Consider the following 27,288-nt stretch of genomic DNA (forward strand, 5'->3'; position numbering starts at 1 on the left):
TTGTCATAGAAGCGTTGTATTACTTATTGGTGTAAGGTTATATCTATGCCTAAGAGAGCAATAAAGAAGCTGTAAATGGAAAGATTAATTTGGTATCCAAGGTCCTAAATACCTAATATAAATTTGGTTTCGGCTATGTTTGGGAACACCAATCAGTGTCTTATCCAAAACTATTTGTATTTGAGTGAGTGAGTTGGGATTAAGGCCGATTCCAGTTATATCACGGCGTGTCAGCTTAATGTGGGAGGAAAGCCCGAAGTGATGCAGGTCTCAGACGTTTATCACTTCGGTGAAACCCACGAACACGAGTCCATACTCTACTAGGTTGCTGACAAACCTAGAAACATAATCGGGGCGAACCGGGATTCGAACCCACAATCGTAGGTTTCTGGCGTGCCCAAGGGACGCAACTCTGCACAGCGAATCGCGGCGCCTTGGGCCACCCGTGCCCCCATTTGTATTTGAATTGGTATCATATTCATGAACAAGAATGGCATTCAGATATTGCTAGTAGTCCTAAAATGCATACCTATTCTTTTTTTAAGTTTAATTTTTGTGTTGAACCGTATCTGAATATTAGAAACTCTTTAATGTGTATTGTGGACCTGACTACCTAAATGTACAATTGGTCGATGGCATACAGTGTCTAAAAGAATAAAGAATATCGAGACTTTGACGAAATGCCACCATACGTGGAGACAGGTATTTAGGTTTTATCAATATTGAAAGACAAATTGTAATCAGAACACAAACTGTCCAAAGTACCGTTCTGGTTCTGAATACCAGTAATAGTGTGTTGTGCCATCAGTCAGCAAACAAAAGCAGAAATATTGGAATGATATCTTGGTGAAGCTGAGTACCAACAGCACAAATTGGTTCGATGTCATCAGCATGTTCAATGATAGAGACGGCCCCGGTCCACAAAGCGAATTAAGCACTAATACGATAGCAATTTAGTAGTTTAATATAGACTTACGACGGACGAAGACCTGCGAAAGCTTTATGAATCGGGACCTTAAGCCCCTATGGTTAATGTTTTGTTTGTATGTTTGTTGTTTAACGCCGCACTCAGCAATATTCCAGCTATATGACGCCGTCTATAAATGATAGAGTCTGGACCAGACAATCCAGTGATTGACATCATGAGAATCTATCCACGTAATTGGGATACGATGACATGCATCAACCAAGACAGCGAGCCTGACCACCCGATCCCGTTAGTTGCCTTTTACGGCAAGCATGGGTTGCTGAAGACCTATTCTACCCCGGATCTTCACGGGTCTTGCTAATGAATCTTGAGTAACCGTCCTATTGATTTATGTATTATTGTATTTAATGTTCATGAACCGCCGTGTGTTGATCTGTTGTGAAATGAATGAATCTTGAAATCTTGAATCTTGTAAAATGTGTAACCGAAACTTGGGAAAATTGGAAAGAAAAGAAATGCATAATGAATATTAATCGATTATAAAACAATGAAAAATATCATCTTCTTTATGTGTGTAATCTAGCGTTCTCCCCGACTCTACACAGTATTAACACGCAAAATACCAACAGTTTTCCAATAATATATTGTTGTCTAATAAAAACATGTCAAGTGACAAGTTCACCGAGAACGAATATCTTTTATCTCTAATCTCAAGCATGACAGCGGTTTGTCGTCCGGAGGTCTGTCCGAGATATATACACATGTAAATTACATAAACAGTGACTAAAGAGATCACAGGTGTTTATAATAGGAATATATCTGTACAAAGGTTAGTGACTTCGCACTCAGTAGTGAGTGAGTTGGGTTTAACGCCGCTTTTAACAGTATTCCAGTTATATCGCGGCGTGTAAGCTTAATGTGGGAGGAAAGCTCGAATTGATTCAGGTCTCAGACGTTAAACCACTTCGGTGATACCCACGAGCACGGGTATGGTGCTGACAAACCTAGAAACATAATCGGGGCGAACCGGGATTCGAACCCACAATCATAGGTTTCTGGCAAGCCCAAGGGACGCAACTCTGCACAGGGAATCGCGGCGCCTTAGACGATTGGGCCACCCGTGCCCCCTTGCACTCAGTAGAAGTTGAAGGACGCCAATGACTAAATGCTATTAATATGAAAATGACTGGTCTCACGTTTTATGTGATACAGAACGCCCAATAAAAACATGTCAAGTGACAAGTTCACTGAGAACGAATATATTTTATCTCTCGTCTCTGGCATGACAGCGGTTTGTCGTTCGGAGGTCTGTCCGAGATATATACACATGTAAATTACATAAACAGTGACTAAAGAGATCACAGGCGTTTATAATAGGAATATATCTGTACAAAGGTTAGTAGTTTTGCACTCAGTAGAAGTTGAAGGACGCAATAAAATGTACACATTGACTAAATGTTATTAACATGAAAATGACGGAAGCTTTCTCGGCTTGGACCGCCCTTGGTACAGAAATAAACACAACCAAAGAGAAATTGATTGAATGCAGTTTGAGATTTACATGCGAACAATGTATTGGGTTTGGTGGTCATATATTATGGTCTCCTGATTTGAATAATGCGTATAACTAACTGATTTTTGATTAGTCGTCATTGATCGCTTATTCAATAGTGGGACGGATATTTCAATTGGCCCAAAATTGTCCCGACAACGGGCTGTTGTTCCATTGGGTTGTTTCCCGATTGTGTGACAATGTTTCACCTTGTTCACGAAACATATTTGATAGAGCTTACGTAACATTTTGGTCATTGAAATGTTTCTTGTCAATATTTATACTATTAATGGTTATAGAATTATCGTTTTGAATCATGGTAAAGTTTTTGTTCAAGAGTTTAGACAGTGCAACAGTTAATGCACTGCGTTTACTGCCAAATTCGTGTTACGCATACAAACGTCAGTGTTACAGGTAAGATAGTATTAGCCTTAAGCTCGCTTTGTGTAGCTGTACCCTTGTTGGATGTAAGATTGTAAGGGTTTATACTTCCTGGTGAGCGAGCGGGTGTAACACCGCTTTAACCGTAGTGCGGTTATATCATGTCTGCTTGATGTGGGAGGAAAGCCCGAAGTAAAGCAGATCTTATGCGTTTACCACTTTTGAGCGATTGAGTGAGTTGGATTTAACGCCGCTTTGAACAGCATTCCAGCTCTATCACGGCGTGTCAGATTAATGTGGGAGGAAAACCCGTAGTGATACAGGTCTCAGACGTTTATAATTTCCACTTTTAGGAACCCACGGGCACGGGTATGGTGCTGGCAAACCTAGAAACATCATCGGGTCGAATCTGAGATTTGAACCCACGATCATAAGTTTTTGATGCGGCTGTGGGACACTGCAGGCGAATCGCGTCGCCTTACATGACGGGTCACCCGTGGCCCCTTCGTGATTCTTCATATCATGATATCATATTATGCACTTGTTGACCTTTAATTATGTTTAGGATGTCTTGTTAATTATTTGATTTGTCTGATGTGTACGTTAATTAGTTCATATTTAAATATAGGCTTGTATGTCTGATAAATAGAGATCATTAGCCATATCGAAAATATAATATGATAGAAATAAATAAGCCGATTTTGCAAGCATTTGGCGAGCATAATACATATTTCGTATTCCGAATATATTATATTTCATGCTGATGGTCCTCCTCTGTGTTCTAGTGGATATAGCATCTGTGGTTCGATCCCATGGTCACGTCATACCAAAAAGACGTTAAATATGGTACTTCTTGAGATAAGACCCGTGAAGACCCGGGGTAGAATAGGTCTTCAGCAACCCATGCTTGCCGTAAAAGGCGACTATGCTTGTCGTAAAAGGCGACTATCGGGATCGGGTGGTAAGGCTCGCTGTCTTGGTTGAAGCATGTCATCGATCCCCATTGCGTGGATCGATGCTCATGATGTCCATCACTGGATTGTCTGGAGACTCGATTATTTACAGACCGCCGTCATATAGCTGGATTATTGTTGCGTGCGGCATAAAACAACAAACCAACTAACCACCTTTATGAGATAAAACAAGAACGGGTTGGCTGGGAGCCAGTATAATGTGTCTGAGAGGGGTATTCATGTTAAACCTGCGTCATGTTAGCACAAATTGGCAAAGTTCGGCCAAGTACAAACAGGAACACACACACACGTGCATGCACGACGCTCTATACGTGCAAACATCTTGAGCGCGACGTTAAACCCCATTTCACCTCATCATGTTGAGAAAACAATGCACCTGTTCATACGAACTAAACAATCTAGTGTTATCAGCACTAGAGGAGTCAGGAGTGGCAAACCTACGTCATGTTGGAAGATATCTCGCTGATTGGAAGGAGCGAGAACGCTTAACGACGGAAAAGTGTATACAAATACTCTAACAATAACAAGTACAATCTAAACATACTGACGTCGACGTAGAGAGTCAGGTGGCTTTATTGATGATGTAAACATTATTTCAGTTTTACACGGATTAATATTAATTCAGTTATATCCAATTTAACGTTGCTGAAAGTGGCCTACTACTTTTACTACTTTCGCGAAACCGACGAGCCTGGTTAAGGTGCGACAGATCGAAATCGGGCAAATCTTGGATTCGAACCCATGCCACAACGTACCGACGAAACCCTGTACTGCTTCGTGAACATAAAAACGCAGTCAGCGGTATATGCAACTACTTTCCAATGCCTGTGGTATTGGGTATTGAACCGATGTTTAAGTCTCACATTTTCATATGACCTAAATGTTCCTGTTTAATAAGGGAGGGAGTAGGTAGCCGAGTGGTTAAAGCTTTCGTTCATGGCGTCGAGTCCCGGCTTCGATCCCCACACGGGTACAGTGTGTTAAGCCTCCTTCTGGAGTCCAGTGGGAGGTGGGTAGCCTAGTGGTTAAAGCGTTCGCTCGTTATTCCGAAGACCGAGTTCGATTCCCCACATGAAGACAATGTGTGAAGCCCTGGTGTCCCCCGCCGTGATATTGCTGGAAACGCTAAACGCGGCGTAAAAACACACTCACTCACTTTGGTGTCCTAACAAGCTTTCGCTGAAATATATTGTTAATGAAAACGACAAAACCCTTTCGATATTCATAAGAAATCATAAGAAGTCAAGTGTACAATTCCGACTATATCATGAGCATGTGTTTATGAATCACTATCAAATAGTGACGATACAAGGTGTTCGCTAAAAGGTAAAACAAATAATGAAATCTCACTGACTCACTCACTCACTCACTCACTCACGCACTCACTCACTCACTCACTCACGCACTCACGCACTCACTCACTCACTCACTCACTCTCTTGAAACAGTCATCAACTGATAGACTAAAACCTCCCGGCCCAGGATTTCTCGCCCTGCCTATCCACTTAAAAGAAATTTAAAAATGATATTCGTTACAGATCCTTTGTTTGACATGGTGGTTCCAGCTTTGAGATATGATCGATTTCGTGATGAAATTAGCTTACTGTGCATATATAGTTCTGTTCGGTTTAAAATCGTTCCTGGTAGGCGGGTGTCAGACGACTGGATACAGTGTATTACAAGGTCTGAGCGTTGTACATTCTCCACCAGTCACCACGTGTGAAGTACGCTGATAATCTACACGGTGAGGCTATGCACTGATTGTCCTCTCTAGCCACACCGGAAGAATGGCATTTGACCTCAAATATTTGCGGCGACTGATCAAACAACCACTTGGGGAATCCCAGGTACTAGCCAGGAAACAACCGTTGAACGTATGTGAGTAGATCGATGTCGAACAACACTCCTTGGTGAACTCTTCCAGTTTATGAATGAGATATAGACGTTGCAAAAAATGCAGATGTACCATGCTTTGAATATGATTATGATTATTATCAAAATTTATATATTTCTTCTCACGATTCATGGTTGTGTAGCCTGGTGGTTAAAGCGTTCTTTGTCACGCCGAAGGCCCGGGTTCGATTCCCCGAATGGGTAAAAGGTGTGGAGTCCATTTCTGGTGTCCCCAGCGATATTGCCGGAATAGTGCGCCGTAAAACCATACTCAGTCAATATTTCTTATGACCTACCCGCCCCTAAAATTGGTCCCGCCCTAATATTGGTTTTAAACTCTATTTAAGGGTATCTGCTGGTGTGCGTATGTGTATGATATAGGTCCGCTGTCGTGTATAGGGTGTCCTGTAAATCATGTTGTAATACAATCCATCGCCACAACAAACCCATGCTAGGCGAACCACAGACTACAAGTCAAACAGTCAAACAGTGGGCGTTCTGTATCACATAAAACGTGAGATCCGTCATTTTCATGTTAATAGCATTTAGTCATTGCGTCCTTTAAGTTCTACTGAGTGCAAAGTCACAAAACTTTGTACAGATATATTTTTATTATAAACACCTGTGATCTCTTTAGTCACTGTTTATGTAATTTACATGCGTACAGACCTCCGAACGACAAACACATGTTTTTGCCTAAATGCTGACGTGCCCAAGATTAGAGATAAAAGATATTCGTTCTCGGTGAACTTGTCACTTGACATGTTTTTATAAGACAACAATATATTATTGGAAAACTGTTGGTATTTTGCGTGTGAATATTGTGTAGAGTCGGGGAGAATGCTACATCACACACATAAAGAAGATGATATTTTTCATTGTTTTATAATCGATTAATATTCATTTTGCATTTTCCAATTCTCCCAAGTTTCGGTTACACATTTTACAAGATTCAAGATTTCTTGGTTCATTCATTTCACAACAGACCAACACACGACGGTTCATGAACATGATATACAATAACGCATAAATCAATACGGCGGTTACTCAAGATTCATTAAATAGACCCGTGAAGATCCGGGGTAGAATAGGTCTTCAGCAACCCATGCTTGCCGTAAAAGGCGACTATGCTTGTAGTAAGAGGCAACTAACGGGATCGGGTGGTCAGGCCCGCTGACGTGGTGGATGCATGTCATCGTGTCCTACTTGCGTGGTCCAGACTCGATTATTTACAGACCGCCGTCATATGCGTTAAACAACAAACAAACAAACAAACAAACACACAAACAAACAAACAAACACACAAAACATAAAACGTGAAGTAATTCCAAAACTACGACCCTTACGCAAAAGTTAATGAATAACTCCGCGACGTTTGAAATAATGATGACGTCACTGCATTGTGACCTCGTTTTGCGAATGTCATCGCAGGTTACAACTTGAGGGAAATAACCTGGGGGCAAATGAAAGTATACCGAGTTTTCTTTTAATGTAATTGAAAATTGAAAGGACTGTTGCTAAGTTTGATGATGTCGATTTAACAACAACTTATTCCTGCAAAATACATAGTTTACGTGTCTGTGCGTGCGTGCGTGTGCGTGTGCGTTTGCGTGTGTGTGCGTGTGTGCGTGTGCGTTTGCGTGTGTGTGCGTGTGTGCGTGTGCGTTTGCGTGTGCGTGTGCGTTTACGTGTGCGTTTGCGTGTGCCTGTGCCTGTGCGTGTGCGTGTGTGTGTGCGTGTGTGTGTGCGTGTGCGTTTGCGTGTGCGTGTGCCTGTGCGTGTGCGTGTGTGTGTGGCTACTGCTTGTAAACAAGTTCGGACTATTGCCGGCTTTATGGTGCTAGCCCAATGTTGAAGTTTAACATGAATAACCCACTCAGACACAGTATACTCCGAGCCGACCAGTCCTTGTCATAGCACCTTAATGTCGAGCGCCAGTCAGGATAACAAGTACTATCTTTTAACGTCTTTTGGTATGATGCGGCCAGGGGATCGAACCACCGACCTTCCGCCCTCCTGGCAGACGCTCTATCCACTACACCAGAAAGATTTGTTGGCCAAGAAACAGTGGTAACCATGGAGTCTGCCCCGCCTCTTCACTCTTTGGGCCAAAGGGTACCTGGGTAATTGAGGTCACGTGGTACATTAGAATCAGGTTTATGTTAAACGACATATAACCTAACAAAACAATAAAATAAACATAAAACACTCGATCTCCACGTTGTCAACACGTATGCCTTTGATTGTCGAATACAGTGGTTCTCTTTGATACGTAATCTGGACAATTTATGTGAAGGGGGCTTATTTTGAAATTGAGCTGCAAGTGTTGGGTTAAGGGTGCATGAGATGTCTTGGTGGGAGTAGACGGGGAGAGGGTACATGAGATGTCTTGGACGGAGTAGACGGGGAGGGGTACATGAGATGTCTTGGTGGGAGTAGACGGGGAGAGGGTACATGAGATGTCTTGGAGGGAGTTGACGGGGAGAGGGTCCATAAGATGTCTTGGTGGGAGTAGACGGGGAGAGGGTGCATGAGATGTCTTGGTGGGAGTAGACGGGGAGAGGGTACATGAGATGTCTTGGTGGGAGTAGACGGGGAGAGGGTGCATGAGATGTCTTGGTGGGAGTAGACGGGGAGAGGGTGCATGAGATGTCTTGGTGGGAGTAGACGGGGAGAGGGTACATGATATGTCTTGGTGGGAGTAGACGGGGAGAGGGTACATGAGATGTCTTGTTGAGAGTAGACGGGGAGAGGGTACATGAGATGTCTTGTTGAGAGTAGACGGGGAGGGGTACATGAGATGTCTTGTTGAGAGTAGACAGGGAGAGGGTGCATGAGATGTCTTGTTGAGAGTAGACGGGGAGAGGGTACATGAGATGTCTTGGTGGGAGTAGACGGGGAGGGGTACATGAGATGTCTTGTTGAGAGTAGACGGGGAGAGGGTACATGAGATGCCTTGTTGAGAGTAGACGGGGAGGGGTACATGAGATGTCTTGTTGAGAGTAGACGGGGAGAGGGTACATGAGATGTCTTGTTGAGAGTAGACGGGGAGAGGGTACATGAGATGTCTTGGTGGGAGTAGACGGGGAGAGGGTACATGAGATGTCTTGGTGGGAGTAGACGGGGAGGGGTACATGAGATGTCTTGGTGGGAGTAGACAGGGAGAGGGTGCATGAGATGTCTTGGTGGGAGTAGACGGGGAGGGGTACATGAGATGTCTTGGTGGGAGTAGACAGGGAGAGGGTACATGAGATGTCTTGGTGGGAGTAGACGGGGAGGGGTACATGAGATGTCTTGGTGGGAGTAGACGGGGAGAGGGTGCATGAGATGTCTTGGTGGGAGTAGACGGGGAGGGGTACATGAGATGTCTTGGTGGGAGTAGACAGGGAGAGGGTGCATGAGATGTCTTGGTGGGAGTAGACAAGGAGAGGGTGCATGAGATGTCTTGGTGGGAGTAGATGGGGAGAGGGTGCATGAGATGTCTTGGTGGGAGTAGACGGGGAGAGGGTACATGAGATGTCTTGTTGAGAGTAGACAGGGAGGGGTGCATGAGATGTCTTGGAGGGAGTTGACGGGGAGAGGGTCCATGAGATGTCTCGGTGAGAGTAGACGGGGAGAGGGTACATGAGATGTCTTGGTGGGAGTAGACGGGGAGGGGTGCATGAGATGTCTAGGTGAGAGTAGACGGGGAGAGGGTACATGAGATGTCTTGGTGAGAGTAGACGGGAGAGGGTACATGAGATGTCTTGGTGGGAGTAGACGGGTAGGGGTACATGCGATGTCTTGGTGGGAGTAGACGGGAGAGGGTCCATGAGATGTCTTGGTGGGAGTAGACGGGGAGAGGGTGCATGAGATGTCTTGGTGGGAGTAGACGGGGAGAGGGTACATGAGATGTCTTGGTGGGAGTAGACGGGGAGAGGGTACATGAGATGTCTTGGTGGGAGTAGACGGGGAGGGGTACATGAGATGTCTTGGTGGGAGTAGACAGGGAGAGGGTGCATGAGATGTCTTGGTGGGAGTAGACGGGGAGAGGGTACATGAGATGTCTTGGTGGGAGTAGACAGGGAGAGGGTACATGAGATGTCTTGGTGGGAGTAGACGGGGAGAGGGTACATGAGATGTCTTGGTGGGAGTAGACGGGGAGAGGGTGCATGAGATGTCTTGGTGGGAGTAGACGGGGAGAGGGTACATGAGATGTCTTGGTGGGAGTAGACGGGGAGGGGTACATGAGATGTCTTGGTGGGAGTAGACAGGGAGAGGGTGCATGAGATGTCTTGGTGGGAGTAGACGGGGAGAGGGTACATGAGATGTCTTGGTGGGAGTAGACGGGGAGAGGGTACATGAGATGTCTTGGTGGGAGTAGACGGGGAGAGGGTACATGAGATGTCTTGGAGGGAGTAGACGGGAGAGGGTGCATGAGATGTCTTGGTGGGAGTAGACGGGGAGAGGGTACATGAGATGTCTTGTCTAGGAGTAGACGGGGAGGGGGTGCATGAGATGTCTTGGAGGGAGTAGACGGGGAGGGGTACATGAGATGTCTTGGAGGGAGTAGACGGGGAGGGGTACATGAGATGTCTTGGAGGGAGTAGACGGGGAGAGGGTACATGAGATGTCTTGGAGGGAGTAGACGGGGAGGCGTACATGAGATGTCTTGGTGGGAGAAGACGGGGAGGGGTGCATGAGATGTCTTGGTGGGAGTAGACGGGAGAGGGTGCATGAGATGTCTTGGTGGGAGTAGACAGGGAAAGGGTGCATGAGATGTCTCGGTGAGAGTAGACGGGGAGAGGGTGCATGAGATGTCTTGGTGGGAGTAGACGGGGAGAGGGTACATGAGATGTCTTGGTGGGAGTAGACAGGGAGAGGGTACATGAGATGTCTTGGTGGGAGTAGACGGGGAGAGGGTGCATGAGATGTCTTGGTGGGAGTAGACGGGGAGAGGGTACATGAGATGTCTTGGTGGGAGTAGACGGGGAGGGGTACATGAGATGTCTTGGTGGGAGTAGACAGGGAGAGGGTGCATGAGATGTCTTGGTGGGAGTAGACGGGGAGAGGGTACATGAGATGTCTTGGTGGGAGTAGACGGGGAGAGGGTACATGAGATGTCTTGGTGGGAGTAGACGGGGAGAGGGTACATGAGATGTCTTGGAGGGAGTAGACGGGGAGAGGGTGCATGAGATGTCTTGGTGGGAGTAGACGGGGAGAGGGTGCATGAGATGTCTTGGTGGGAGTAGACGGGGAGGGGTACATGAGATGTCTTGGTGGGAGTAGACAGGGAGAGGGTGCATGAGATGTCTTGGTGGGAGTAGATGGGGAGAGGGTGCATGAGATGTCTTGGTGGGAGTAGACGGGGAGAGGGTACATGAGATGTCTTGTTGAGAGTAGACAGGGAGGGGTGCATGAGATGTCTTGGAGGGAGTTGACGGGGAGAGGGTCCATGAGATGTCTCGGTGAGAGTAGACGGGGAGAGGGTACATGAGATGTCTTGGTGGGAGTAGACGGGGAGGGGTGCATGAGATGTCTAGGTGAGAGTAGACGGGGAGAGGGTACATGAGATGTCTTGGTGGGAGTAGACAGGGAGAGGGTGCATGAGATGTCTTGGTGGGAGTAGATGGGGAGAGGGTGCATGAGATGTCTTGGTGGGAGTAGACGGGGAGAGGGTACATGAGATGTCTTGTTGAGAGTAGACAGGGAGGGGTGCATGAGATGTCTTGGAGGGAGTTGACGGGGAGAGGGTCCATGAGATGTCTCGGTGAGAGTAGACGGGGAGAGGGTACATGAGATGTCTTGGTGGGAGTAGACGGGGAGGGGTGCATGAGATGTCTAGGTGAGAGTAGACGGGGAGAGGGTACATGAGATGTCTTGGTGAGAGTAGACGGGAGAGGGTACATGAGATGTCTTGGTGGGAGTAGACGGGTAGGGGTACATGCGATGTCTTGGTGGGAGTAGACGGGAGAGGGTCCATGAGATGTCTTGGTGGGAGTAGACGGGGAGAGGGTGCATGAGATGTCTTGGTGGGAGTAGACGGGGAGAGGGTACATGAGATGTCTTGGTGGGAGTAGACGGGGAGAGGGTACATGAGATGTCTTGGTGGGAGTAGACGGGGAGGGGTACATGAGATGTCTTGGTGGGAGTAGACAGGGAGAGGGTGCATGAGATGTCTTGGTGGGAGTAGACGGGGAGAGGGTACATGAGATGTCTTGGTGGGAGTAGACAGGGAGAGGGTACATGAGATGTCTTGGTGGGAGTAGACGGGGAGAGGGTACATGAGATGTCTTGGTGGGAGTAGACGGGGAGAGGGTGCATGAGATGTCTTGGTGGGAGTAGACGGGGAGAGGGTACATGAGATGTCTTGGTGGGAGTAGACGGGGAGGGGTACATGAGATGTCTTGGTGGGAGTAGACAGGGAGAGGGTGCATGAGATGTCTTGGTGGGAGTAGACGGGGAGAGGGTACATGAGATGTCTTGGTGGGAGTAGACGGGGAGAGGGTACATGAGATGTCTTGGTGGGAGTAGACGGGGAGAGGGTACATGAGATGTCTTGGAGGGAGTAGACGGGAGAGGGTGCATGAGATGTCTTGGTGGGAGTAGACGGGGAGAGGGTACATGAGATGTCTTGTCTAGGAGTAGACGGGGAGGGGGTGCATGAGATGTCTTGGAGGGAGTAGACGGGGAGGGGTACATGAGATGTCTTGGAGGGAGTAGACGGGGAGAGGGTACATGAGATGTCTTGGAGGGAGTAGACGGGGAGAGGGTACATGAGATGTCTTGGAGGGAGTAGACGGGGAGGGGTACATGAGATGTCTTGGTGGGAGAAGACGGGGAGGGGTGCATGAGATGTCTTGGTGGGAGTAGACGGGAGAGGGTGCATGAGATGTCTTGGTGGGAGTAGACAGGGAAAGGGTGCATGAGATGTCTCGGTGAGAGTAGACGGGGAGAGGGTGCATGAGATGTCTTGGTGGGAGTAGACGGGGAGAGGGTACATGAGATGTCTTGGACGGAGTAGACGGGGAGAGGGTGCATGAGATGTCTTGGTGGGAGTAGACGGGGAGAGGGTACATGAGATGTCTTGGTGGGAGTAGACGGGGAGGGGTACATGAGATGTCTTGGTGGGAGTAGACGGGGAGAGGGTGCATGAGATGGCTTGGTGAGAGTAGACGGGGAGCGGGTACATGAGATGTCTTGTTGAGAGTAGACGGGGAGGGGTAGATGAGATGTCTTGGTGGGAGTAGACGGGGAGAGGGTACATGAGATGTCTTGGTGGGAGTAGACGGGGAGAGGGTACATGTTGTCTTGTCTAGGAGTAAAACAAGCTAATACGGATATGCTATGTCGCGGATAGTTATTATTATTCAATAACAACAAACCATACATACTTTCTTTCATCCTCGGTGCGTCAGCCCTGCCTATATTGAAGAACCGTATTATTGATTGGTGCCGTTGTGTATGAATGAGTCAGCTAAAATCCGTCTTTGCACTTACCTTTGACGGGCAACCGCGCGTTTCTCTGAAACCAGGTCAAACAATTGCATTTTCATAATGATGATGTAATACACTCTCGGGGAATTGTTATGCTCAGGTGACTGAGTGCGCTCTAAGTGCAGAGGTATTCGACGCGCGGTAGGACCTGTCCACACACATACTAAGTATACGATAACGACAGCTCATTGGCACGAAACAGGAAGTGATTTGTATAATATTATGTTACAACACGATAAAGTAGGGAGGTAATTGTGAATTGATGATAAGAGGGCATCAAGATGTCACGACGCTAGCGAATACCAAGAACTGTTTAAAGTTCACGTAATGATATAACGATCACACATACCTGATACGTGATAATGTGACCTTAAAAGTACGGGCCCCCGTTACGTCGAAAACCTCAAATGTTCAATTTGAAGAACAGATTTCAATTATAATAATTAGTCTGAAGACATTTGAATTCGAATTTGTTAAGTAGTCCGTTCAGAGTGAGTTGGCGAGGGAATAAACTGTGTGACGAAATGACTGAATGGTGTTTTACGCCGTAGTCAGCATTACTTTCACAATATCACTGCGGCATGTGACACGTTGAGCTCATTTCGGTGGGATAACGAGTGGTGGACAGCATGAGCATGGAACCAGGTTGTTTGGGCCTGAAGGTGACCAAATAGGTAGGTCACTGGGATTCATTAACCCATATCAAAGTTATCTTGATTACGCTGTTTTATTTCAAATTCAAGCGTCATTACTTTTGGAGGGTGGGTCCCCCTTTTGTTGTTGTAGGCAGCAAAATTTCCTGAAATACTGTTAAAGCCCACTCGCCATTGTGTAACCTAACTAAATACCAACCATCATGTTTTACGACCATTCAACTATGCTTTAATTATTATTATCATTATTTCGATAAGCGTTATCATTATTGTTTTTATTGCAGACTACGCTGGCGGTTTTGCTGTGGAGATCAGTAACGTAAATTATTTCTTAGCTCGTCTCGGTGGAGACAAGGTTCAATTCCAACCTTGCTATAAGCAATCCCGTTAATGTTATTATATAAGTTCAGTAACACTACGCGGCACAGAACTTCATAGGCCATGAGCTTCTGGGGCACCTAACATGTTGACAGTATATAAAAAATCGAGGGGAGAATGAAAAATGTGCTTTGAAACTGATTTTTTCCCACTTCTGATCATTCTATGATAATAATTGATCGTTTAAGTCCTATTTCTGCGCTGGAAATCCAAAGTTATTTGCAATAGATCACAGATAAGACTACTTCAGAACCCAAGTTACCAGTGACGCAGCAATTATGAATTGTCAAAATCAAGTGCTCTTTTAAGCCCGTACTTTGCAGTCCTAAGCAAATGTTCAATCCTTCTTCGTTTTTGTGGCGTTACACTGAAGGAGTGAGTGAGTGTGATTTTACGCCGCTTTTAGCAATATTCCAGCAATATAACGGCCAGGGGACACCAGGAATGTACACTGAATAAACTATGAAAAGTATGATCTGCATGAAACTAATTGCTGAATCATAGTTGCGGCCGTTATATGGGCCAGGATCTGTTGAGTACGAATTTGATCCCCTAACGTATATTGTACTGGTCTGACTACAAATGATTTGGGTCCAGTACTATGAGTTCTATTCCATAATGTGACATTACCTAGTCTAACACTGAATCATCTGAATGAAATACTGAGAGTCCTATTCCAAATATGATGATTTACTGGTCTAACAATGAATCATCTGAATCATCTGAATGCTATACTGAGAGGTTCTATTCCATAATATGATGATTTACTGGTCTAACAATGAATCATCTGAATGACATACTGAGAGTCCAATTCCAAATATGATGATTTACTGGTCTAACAATGAATCATCTGAATCATCTGAATGTTATACTGAGAGTTCTATTCCATAATATGATGATTTACTGGTCTAACAATGAATCATCTGTATGACATACTGAGAGGTCTATTCCATAATATGATGATTTACTGGTCTAACAATGAATCATCTGAATGGTATACTGAGAGTTCTATTCCATAAAATGATGATTTACTGGTCTAACAATGAATCATCTGAATCATCTGAATGCTATACTGAGAGTTCTATTCCATAATATGATGATTTACTGGTCTAACAATGAATCATCTGAATGACATACTGAGAGTTCTATTCCATATAGTGAGATACTGGTCTAACAATGAATCATTGTATGCTATACTGAGAGTTCTATTCCATATGATGATTTACTGGTCTAACAATGAATCATCTGGGTGATGTACAACGTGTTCTATTCCATATGGTGATTTACTGGTCTAACAATGAATCATCTGAATGATATACTGAGAGTTCTATTCCATAATATGACGATTTACTGGTCTACCAATGAATCATCTGAATGACACACTGAGAGTTCTATTCCATATGGTGATTTACTTGTCTAACAATGAATCATCCTAATGTTATACTGAGATTTCTTTTCCATAATATGGTGATTTACTGGTCTAACAATGAATCATTTGAATGTTCTACTGAGAGTTCTATTCCATATGGTGATTTACTGGTCTAACAATGAATCATTTGAATGTTATACTGAGAATTCTATTCCATATGGTGATTTACTTGTCTAACAATGAATCATCCTAATGTTATACTGAGATTTCTTTTCCATAATATGGTGATTTACTGGTCTAACAATGAATCATTTGAATGTTCTACTGAGAGTTCTATTATATATGGTGATTTACTGGTCTAACAATGAATCATTTGAATGTTATACTGAGAGTTCTATTCCATATGGTGATTTACTTGTCTAACAATGAATCATCTGAATGTTATACTGAGAGTTCTATTCCGTATGGTGATTTATTTGTCTAACAATGAATCATCTGAATGTTATACTGAGAGTTCTATTCCATATGGTGATTTACTGGTCTAACACTGAATCATCTGAATGTTATACTGAGAGTTCTATTCCTAATATGATGATTAACTGGTCTAACAATGAATCATCTGATTCATCTGAATGCTATACTGAGAGTTCTATTCCATAATATGATGATTTAGTGGTCTAACAATGAATCATCTGAATGACATACTGAGAGGTCTATTCCATAATATGATGATTTACTGGTCTAACAATGAATCATCTGAATGGTATACTGAGAGTTCTATTCCGTATGATGATTTACTGGTCTAACAATGAATCATCTGAATGTTATACTGAGAGTTCTATGCCATATGGTGATTTACTGGTCTAACAATGAATCATTTGAAAGTTATACTGAGAATTCTATTCCATATGGTGATTTACTGGTCTAACAATGAATCATTTGAATGTTATACTGAGAATTCTATTCCATATGGTGATTTACTTGTCTAACAATGAATCATTTGAACGTTATACTGAGAATTCTATTCCATATGGTGATTTACTTGTCTAACAATGAATCATCCTAATGTTTTTATGAGATTTCTTTTCCATAATATGGTGATTTACTGGTCTAACAATGAATCATTTGAATATTATACTGAGAGTTCTATTCCATAATATGGTGATTTACTGTTCTAACAATGAATCATCTGAATGTTAAAATGAGGGGTCTATTCCATATGGTGATTTACTGGTCTAACAATGAATCATCTGAATGTTAAAATGAGGGTTCTATTCCATATGGTGATTTACTGGTCTAACAATGAATCATCTGAATGTTATACTGAGAATTCTATTCCATATGGTGATTTACTGGTCTAACACTGAATCATCTGAATGTTATACTGAGAGTTCTATTCCTAATATGATGATTTACTGGTCTAACAATGAATCATCTGAATGACATACTGAGAGTTCTATTCCATAACATAATGATTTACTGGCCTAACAATGAATCATCTGAATGTTATACTGAGAGTTCTATTCCTAATATGATGATTTACTGGTCTAACACTGAATCATTTGAATGATCTACGGAGAATTCTATTCCATATGGTGATTTACTGGTCTAACAATGAATCATCTGGGTGAGGTACCGAGTGTTCTATTCCTAATATGGTGATTTACTGGTCTAACAATGAATCATCTGGGTGAAGGACTGAGTGTTCTATTCCTAATATGGTGATTTACCGTTCTAACACTGAATCATCTGGATGATATACTGAGAGTTCTATTCCATAATATGATGATTTACTGGTCTAACAATGAATTATCTGAATGATATACTGAGAGTTCTATTCAATAATATGATGATTTGCTTGTCTAACACTGAATCATCTGATTGACATACAGAGAGTTCTATTCCATAATATGATGATTTACTGGTCTAACACTGAATCATCAGAATGATATACTGAGAGTTATATTCCATAATGTGACATTAACTAGTCTAACACTGAATCTTCTGAATGATATACTGAGAGTTCTTTTCCATAATATGATGATTATCTGGTCTAACAATGAATCGTTTGAAATTTATACTGAGAATTCTATTCCATTTGGTGATTTACTGATCTAACAATGAATCATTTGAATGCTTTACTGAGAGTTCTTTTCAAATGGTGATTTACTGGTCTAACAATGAATCATCTGAATGTTATACTGAGAATTCTATTCCATATGGTGATTTACTGGTCTAACACTGAATCATCTGAATGTTATACTGAGAGTTCTATTCCTAATATGATGATTTACTGGTCTAACAATGAATCATCTGAATGACATACTGAGAGTTCTATTCCATAACATAATGATTTACTGGCCTAACAATGAATCATCTGAATGTTATACTGAGAGTTCTATTCCTAATATGATGATTTACTGGTCTAACACTGAATCATTTGAATGATCTACGGAGAATTCTATTCCATATGGTGATTTACTGGTCTAACAATGAATCATCTGGGTGAGGTACCGAGTGTTCTATTCCTAATATGGTGATTTACTGGTCTAACAATGAATCATTTGAATGCTTTACTGAGAGTTCTTTTCAAATGGTGATTTACTGGTCTAACAATGAATCCTTTGAATGATATACTGAGAGTTCTATTCCATAATATGGTGATTTATTGGTCTAACAATGAATCATTTGATTGTTATACTGAGAATTCTATTCCATATGGTGATTTACTGATCTAACAATGAATCATTTGAATGCTATAACTGAGAGTTCTATTCCACATGGTGATTTACTGGCCTAAAAATGAATCATCTGGATGATATACCAAGGGTTGTATTCTTTTATATGATGAGTTCTGAACTTATACAAGCAGGTTTTTGGCAAAGTGCAGCATTGTTACGAATTACGTTTGGAATCTACTCTCACCTCCTATATGGAAATAGTTACCTAATCAATAAAACTAATTTCATAAAAAAACATCATCGAAACATGTTACTAACAGTCGACGAGAACGTGTGAGAGAAACATGTTGAAAAGCCGACAGTGTTTCCCGTGTCAGTGCATCTCTGTGGACGGAATAAACTCACCATTCTCTCTGGAACCAATTACGGAGCGTGAGTTGCGCAGTACAAAACACGGAGGGGATTCCCCTTTCCGAACAGCTGGGGAAAAGTGACTTCCTTGTGTATGCCGGCTTCATTATATTCCGAACGGATTTTAGGCGGATCCGGATCCGGAACCGTCCCATGAATGCAGTAATTGTTGTAGTGCGCTGAGGTCCGTCTATGTGAAAAGACACATGTAATGCAACACGTGTTGGGTAGTCCAGTTAAATACAATTTTGATTCACAACGCGTCTGTTATTTTTTTGTTATGTGTAAACGGAGCGTACTGCATTACGTTTTGACTGTGGGAGGGGTGGGGTGTGGGTGTGGGTGTCGGGGTGTGTGGTGTGGTCGTGGAGGGGATCGAGGCCGGTGTGTGTGTGGGGTGTGTGTGTGTGTGTATGTGTGTGTGTGTGTGGGGTGTGTGTGTGTGTGTGTGTGTGTGGGGGGGGGGGGGGGGGGGGGGGGGGGGTGTTATGCTGAAAATAGTAACTTCTCCCCAGGTTTAATCTAAAAGAATCGTTCCCTGTAAAGGGTGTCTGTTCTGTTAAATGCTGTTTGCTATAACATCCCCCCCCCCCCCCCCCCCCCCCCCCACACACACACACACACACACATCCCGTCCCCGCTTGTCCAACATAGGAACTATTATAACACTTTGACATTGCAATATAGAAGACAAGCGCATTTTCTGCATGAGCTCTGGATAGCATTCGTCCCCCTTTAACAGGCTCTGATAGGGAAGTGATTGAGATTGCATTTTTTTCATGAGACCTTTTGTCCCAATGTCTTTGATAAATAATACATTATGCCAACATTCACACGTTAGAGTGTGAAATGGGGTTCAACGTGATATTGAGAAATAATCTAGCCATGTCATGGCGATCTAAACCTAAATTTAAATCTACAAACTGAGAGTAGGTATTACAGCAGTCGTTTGTCATTTTGATGATGCCCGGAGAGCAGAAGGTCAGGGGTTCGATCCCCGGCCGACCGCGTCATACCAAAAGACGTTAAAAGATGGTAGATGTTGTTAACCTGTCTGGCGCTCGGCATTAAGGAACTAAAACAAGGACTAGGACAAGGGCTAGCACTATAAATCGGCATCATTCCGGACTAGTACAAGCAGCCACACACACACACACACACACACACGCACGCACGCACGCACGCACCCACACACACACGCACGCACGCGCTATATAAGTGCAATAATCTTGGACGCGACGTTAAACCCAATTTCACCTCACCTCACCAGATATGCCGCATATCTATTTGAGACAGTCAGAGCAAAGACTTATTTCAGCTGACAACATTGGAAGCAACACCCGAAGTGATACATGTCTTGGACGTATACTATAAAGAGAGAGAGAGAGAGAGAGAGAGAGAGAGAGAGAGAGAGAGAGAGGGTGAGGGAGAGAGAGAGAGAAAGAGAGAAAGAGAGAGAGAGATGGAGAAAGAGAGAAATACAGCAAGGAAAGTGCCACGGCAAGAGTGAGAGAGTATGGTTTTACGCCGCTTTTGGCAACATTCAGGCAATATCACGGCGGGGGACACCAGAAATGGGCTTCACACATTGTACCCATGTCGGGAATCGAACCCGGCTCTTCGGCGTGACGACCTAACGCTTTAACCACTCGGCTACCCGACCGCCCCTCCCACGGCAAGAGAAAGAGGAGAATAGAATCTATTTGGGCAAGGTACGATTAGCGGCTTGTCAAAAAAAATGTCAACACAGGCTACACCAAAACAGAGCTTTATTACAATGTATTTTACAAAAGATAAAACAACACATGATCAGGATGAAAGAATCATACGCACGCATTTTAATGATCTACAAATCTGTGTTGGATTAACCACACAGATTGCAATGAAGAAGACGCACCCAATCCTGTTATTTTAACACCATTTCTGTCGTCTTCATCTTCGCCTCATTAATACTATCACAATGAAAACAGCACGTCATGTACATGGCCAGCACAGAGGGATGTATTTGTCTCATCTAAACATGTTTTCTATCCAAGGCCTCATTGCCGAGGGCATCGCGGTGGACACGTGACTAGTATTTGTATTCGTGGAAAACACGCTCGTCAACATTTCTAGGTATGCATTGTAGAAACAAGATTGCCAAATCATGCTTACTCACTTCCTGGTGTAGAAGGTTACGGTGAATTAACATATTAAAAATAACATTTCATAACGGCAAAGTGTATTGTTTTCGTCATTATATATCAGTGTTATATTCGTATTAATCCTACCTTGTGTAAATCATCTTGTAAATCAATTCTATGCGCTTAAGAAGTATTCACTTGATGAAGAGATAGACGTATCTCCTAGAAACGTGGTTACAAAGAATAAAAGAGATTGCTATACATAAAAATGACACGTATTCAACACACCATACATTATATAATAGAACCATCTAATTGATCGTATATTAATTGTTTTAGGGAGTGGTCCTGGGGAATATTCCAGTAAATCCTTGAATATTTGATTTTTTTGTAAAAACAGCCTAGTATATAGAATAAAGAATGGTCTGGGGTGGTTCCCGCTATATGTTATATATTATATACCCTGATTATTTCAATACCACTCCCACCAGCAATTTTGTATACATATAAATTGGTTCAATGGGGTCAGAAATGAATTACCCAAAACCATGTTAGAAATGTAAATTTTTTCGAATTTCTTATATATATAGATTTGCAAAGATAAGATGTCGAAGATACCCATCAGCAATTGTGTATTATGTGAAAATCTATCTTTTAATTTTCAAGATTGTGAAAATCAATTATATTTTTAAAACTAAAACCGTTTAGACGTTTTCTTTGAAAACTGGCAGAGGGCCAGTACAGTAAGATATGGATATAATATCGCTAACGTTTGATGGTGTCAATAGAAAATGAGGTATCGTTTCCTTTGCTCCTCAAACTTTATCAAGATTTCCCAATGTGTCATTTCTGCAACATTCTTGTCGAAAACTTTCATGCTTAATACAACGACGTCACAATGACACACGCATATAAATACTCTCAATACATTATGGAGAGAGCCCTTTACATTCGTAGCTGCTCCTATTTCAAGAAATTGTGAAAGGTTTTAAAGAATTCATTATTCTACGCCAGGGGAGAGGCTGGACGCTTACGCTAGCCAATTACAAAGCTTACACTGTGAGAGAGTTCCGGATGTTTCGTCACAAGATACTCGGAAATATGATGCGGTCGGAAAGGTCTCCTCCCATTAATAAGACAGCCCAGTTGTGAGGCACCTTAAAACAACAATGTCATACCTGGGTGCACATGATAATCCGGTAATTAACCCCTATCATGAAAATGGACTTGTCTTATTATAGACAAAAGAAATGACTCAAGATGCTTGATACCCTCTTTTACATTATTTCATTCAACATTTTAATTCATCCATCCCTTAAATCCATTGTTTTAACATATTCGCCACTTAGAGTTCAGTTAAAGTTAATATCACAGTTCACATCACAGTTCACATCGAGGTTGTCACACTGACACAACCTTTATCCATCTTCAGAAGTTTGCCAACAGCATCCAAGAACTGGAGTGGTGTCTTGACACCCTGGGATAGCTGATCCTTCAGTCTGGAAAGTCGATTGTCAATCTCCTTGTACACACGCTTTCTTGCGTGTGGAGCTGCACCTAGGTCTAACTGAGATAGCTTGGTCTTCTCAGATTTCTCAATCTTCTTGATGATCTCGATGAACCTTGAAATAGGGGAACGCGGAGAAACGCGGGGAAAGGACGATTAACCCTCCTCCTTAGTTTTTATTTATCTCATAAAAAAACATTGCAATGAAACCACAAAGTGTAATATATCGAATGGGTGATATCCTACTTGTCCGGCAGCCGGCAAACAGTTATTCCCACCATGTGTGTTTAAGACGAGGGGTCGTCTCAAATATAAGTCTGTCAGTGATGGTCCCCAGTAGTCCGGCCTCTGTCATGGAAACTAAGAAAGTGTTTTTGCTCAACATTTTATTTCCATTGATATTGTTTAAAAAAATAAAGATTCAAGCATATCCATATACAAATTGTGGAATATCACATACATACACATTTACAAACTACATTTGTATATATTTCAAATTATACTTTTATAAGATAAAAATGCACAAAAAATACAATACAATAGTATCACCAGTAATGCTTTTGCTATTGTATTACAAAAAGTTTCTTTATTTATTCGATATATAATATAATTTCTGTACATACATTCACAATTCACAAACCAACAAGATGCGACACTGCGTCATGGTACCGGTATTTGGATTTCTGATTTATACTGGGAGGCACGGGTGGCCCAGTCGTCTAAGGTGCCGCGATTCGCTTTGCAGAGTTGCGTCCCTTGGGCACGCCAGAAACCTATGATTGTGGGTTCGAATCCCGCTTCGCCCCGATTATGTTTCTAGGTTTGTCAGCACCATACCCGTGCTCGTGGGTTTCAACGAAGTGGTAAACGTCTGAGACCTGCATCACTTCGGGCTTTCCTCCCACATTAAGCTGACACGCCGCGATATAACTGCAATACTGTTAAAAGCGGCGTTAAACCCAACTCACTCACTCACTCACTGATTTATAGTCAGAAGTCGCTTCTCTCTTTCAAGAGCGTGTTCCAAATTCCGATACCGCCTCTTTTTTGGCGGCATCAAACTACCAGACTGCAGCTGCATGATTACAATCTCATTACTGTCCTGCTCAAATTGGATAATTTCAATGAATTTATACAGGTTTGGGTGACTGCGACCAAGCCTCTTTAGGTTGGAGTGCCAAACTTCAAAATGGTTGGTTGAACGTGGACCAGTGGTATGGAAGTGTATGGTGTACTTACTTGACAATTCCTCTTTGTACAGTCTGGGAATAAGCTTTGATTCTGTGCGCACTGTATTCTTCAAATTTGCCAGAAATATGTCAACAGTAATCTTATCTTCATCAGGTAAATGATTGTGAACATTACTGTATTTGGTCACGAGATCATCTTTGGTGTTGATGGTAGCTGGGCATCCTCTTTTCGCACAGTTAACAAATCTTTGAAAAGTACACACGAAAGTCGACTTGTACCACAGCATTCGACCGTTTGTTGACCAGGGCCCCGTTCCACAAAGCGATCTTAGCACTAAGGTGATCTTAAGTCCCATACTTTAACATAGGTTTACGATCGTCATAGCGCTAAGATCGCTTTGAGGAACGGGGCCCTGGACTCTGAAACATGTAAATTTAATTACGCAAGATTTATTCTTAAAACCCAGTTGTCCTTTAAGTATTGTTTAAAGTGAAGCATTACATGTACGGGTCCAATTCGCAGACTGCCCAGACAAAGTTATGAATGGTTTAAAGTAAACAGGGATTAAATGGACTACAGAACTCTACAGACTTGTCAAAACTAGAACTGTGTGCTCTGCTTGTTGTGTACTTGAAGATTAAATGTACAGAGCTCGAGAGAGCTTGGCTCGGGGATTTTGGTTTGTTTATTAAAAAAAATATACGACCCTCTAGAGACTCACCGCGCACCCGGCTACAGCAAATCTGTTCAGTGTTTTGTTGGGGTCGATCTTTTAAATTTTCGCTGGGGGACATTCGTGTTGTCATACCGGAAAAAATAACTTGTCCTCAGATATTACCTAAAATATTTAATTGTTCGCTGGGCATAATGAAATTCTTTAAATAAAGTAGCCAACTCTTTTCTGCTGGGAGTTGGGTGTAGGGGTGGGGTTGGAGGTTGAGGGAAGGTGTGTGTGTGCGTTCGTGTGTGCGTGCGTGTGTGCGTGTGTGTGTGAAGAGGGAGAGAGGTGGGGCGTCGACCCAGTCGTCTAAGTCACCGTCATTCGCTGTGCAGAGTTGCGTCCCTTGGACACGCCAGAAACCTATGATCGTCGCTTCGAATCCCGGTTCTGATTATGTTTCTGGGTTTGTCAGCACAATACTCGTTGTCGTGCAACTTCTCGAGTCTGAAGATTGCATCAACTGACATTCTGATTCATCAACTGAGTCATCCAACATCACGCTGACACGCCGTGATGTAACTGGAATACTGTTGAAAGCGGCGTTAAACCCCAAAAGCACTGACCTAAACATATCCTGTCTTTAACAAATGTCTAGACGGACTAAATTGTGGTGCCTTATGCGCCGTCAAATGATCACAAAATGAAACATAAAGTCAATCCTTTTATCGCTAAATATAATCATATATAATCATGTTATGCGTGCTAGATGTTGGAGGAGAAGGCATTTCTGTCTTCGATAAGCAATATTTCCCATATTTAGTTACATATGTTTCCGTTTCGTCCTACACTGACGTATATCCACAGGAGAAGTGGAGAAGTACAATTACGCAGTCGCGTGAAGTTCTGGGTTCTGTATCCACCACCACCCTTCCCATCCCCCCACCACCCCATCCCCCCCACCACCCATGTCCGGTACTTTTAACATCTGAGACCAAATTGAAATGATCTCAAAAGAAATTATTAATGTAAAAGCGACAAAACCCTTTCATAAACACAAGAAATATCTGTGACAATTAAAGTCCATTCAACGATCCCGTTTTTAACATAAGCATGTATTTAGCAAAACGAATTCTATCAAATACGTATAAGTGAGGTATCCTTCCGCACCGGAAGCACCCGTCATTAACACATGCAAAGACGAGTCAATTGTTCACTTCAAATACAGCACGGGAATAGGAACACTGACGCCTCAAATATCTAAAATAAAAACATTTTAAAATCTTTACTGAGGCTTCGAATGTTGTATCCATGATCAAATAACGTTTAAGCAAGAGTCGAATCACGCTCTTTGAAATCTTCATGGAAAGAGCATGTTCGGTTGTACATGGAAAGTTGACCAAAGGCTGAAACTTTTGGAATAGTGCTCGATATAATGGGAAAGCTGACTGTTGGAATGTTGAAGCCACCCCTCTTGTCATACAGTCAAGGTGACTGGAATAGTGCTCGATATAATGGGAAAGCTGACTGTTGGAATGTTGAAGCCACCCCTCTTGTCATACAGTCAAGGTGACTGGAATAGTGCTCGATATAATGGGAAAGCTGACTGTTGGAATGTTGAAGCCACCCCTCTTGTCATACAGTCAAGGTGACTGGAATAGTGCTCGATATAATGGGAAAGCTGACTGTTGGAATGTTGAAGCCACCCCTCCTGTCATACAGCGACCATGCTTGTCGTAAGAGGCGACTAACGGGACCGGGTGGTCAGATTCGCTGACTTGGTTGATGCATGCCATCGTATCCCAATTGCGTGGATCGATGCTCATGATGTCAGTCACTGGATTGTCTGGTTCAGACTCGATTATTTACAAACCGCCGTCATATAGCTGGAATATTGCTGCGTGCGGCATTGAGGAACAAACAAACAACATATCCTGGAAAGTGTGCCTAAACTGAAACTTTTGACGCAGAAACACATCCATTCCTCGTGTTACTGAAATATGTCACCAGAAAACTAGTGTGCGGCATTAAACAAAAAACAAAGAAACAAAATCATACATTCTTGTGGGGAGGTTTTATTTCACATCGACTGTTTATGCATGAATCTAAGTTGGAAACTGATGAGGCCGTCTCCCTGGTCTCTTTTGTTTCTGGCTCATGACCATTTTTGAACAATATCAGATTATCGATATACCCGAGTCTTAATTACACAAAGTAGTATTTTCTTACGCAATACGGGCCCGCCTATTGTTGATCGAGCGTCTGCCTGGAGAGGTATTATTTACCCTTGCCCCGACACAAACATTGCAGCTCACATCCAAGATAAGCCCCCTTCACATTTCATTGTCCAGATTACGTATCAAGGTAGCCAATGCATTCGACAATCAAACCGAGACAATCTTGTTTCTCACGACGTTGTGAAAAAAGAATGACTTGATGCAGAGGGAGTGTTTTATGTTTATTGATTTATAAGGGTGTACTCTTGAAAAGGTAAATTCGATTCTGAAGTAGGCTAGCACGAAACTTCTATTTCTCAGGTCCCCTTATGGTTGAAGAATGAAGAGGATGGTCCAAGGCAATTGGTCATCACGGACATCACGCACGCACGCACGCACGCACGCACGAACGCACGCACGCACGCCAGTGACGTTAAACCTCATCATTCATAAAGAGGCCTATAAACAGTCGACTCTGGACTAGGCAAACCGATGAGTGAAAGCAACGATCAACGCCATAGTGGTCGAGTCTCAGGTACACGTGTGTATATTTTGGGGCATTGGTCTTCCGCAATATTTTAATACTTTTGGGGCCACGGTTGGCCCAGTCAACACAGACGCCCCAGATTTGCGTCCCTTAGCCACGCCAGAAACCTATCTGGGTTCGACTCCCGGTTCGCCCCATTAATGTTTCTAGTTTTGTCAGCACCATACCCGTGCTCGTGGGTTTCAACGAAGTGGTAAATGTCTCAGACCTGCATCACTTCGGGCTTTCCTCCCACATTAAGCTGACACGCCGTGATATGACTGGAATACTGTTAAAAGCGGCGTTAAACCCAACTCCCTCACTCACTCACTCAAACCAACTCACTCACTCACTCACATGAACCAATGACCC

At 43.1% G+C, this 27,288-nt stretch overlaps 2 protein-coding genes across 2 annotated transcripts; both read right to left on the bottom strand.

Moving 5' to 3' along the window:
• Nucleotides 1–7,889: 7,889 nt before the first annotated feature.
• On the bottom strand, nucleotides 7,890–11,540 carry LOC125374721 (proline-rich extensin-like protein EPR1). The gene has a single exon (XM_048385990.1). It carries the CDS (start codon nucleotides 11,538–11,540, stop codon nucleotides 7,890–7,892), a length of 3,651 nt encoding a protein of 1,216 aa, XP_048241947.1.
• A 7-nt stretch (nucleotides 11,541–11,547) lies between these two features.
• Nucleotides 11,548–13,011, bottom strand: LOC125374722 (extensin-like). Its single transcript, XM_048385991.1, has one exon. It carries the CDS (start codon nucleotides 13,009–13,011, stop codon nucleotides 11,548–11,550), a length of 1,464 nt encoding a protein of 487 aa, XP_048241948.1.
• Nucleotides 13,012–27,288: the final 14,277 nt, after the last annotated feature.

This window comes from Haliotis rufescens, unplaced genomic scaffold, assembly GCF_023055435.1.
Source record: "Haliotis rufescens isolate VD_foot unplaced genomic scaffold, xgHalRufe1.0.p SCAF_6, whole genome shotgun sequence".
NCBI lineage: Eukaryota > Metazoa > Mollusca > Gastropoda > Lepetellida > Haliotidae > Haliotis > Haliotis rufescens.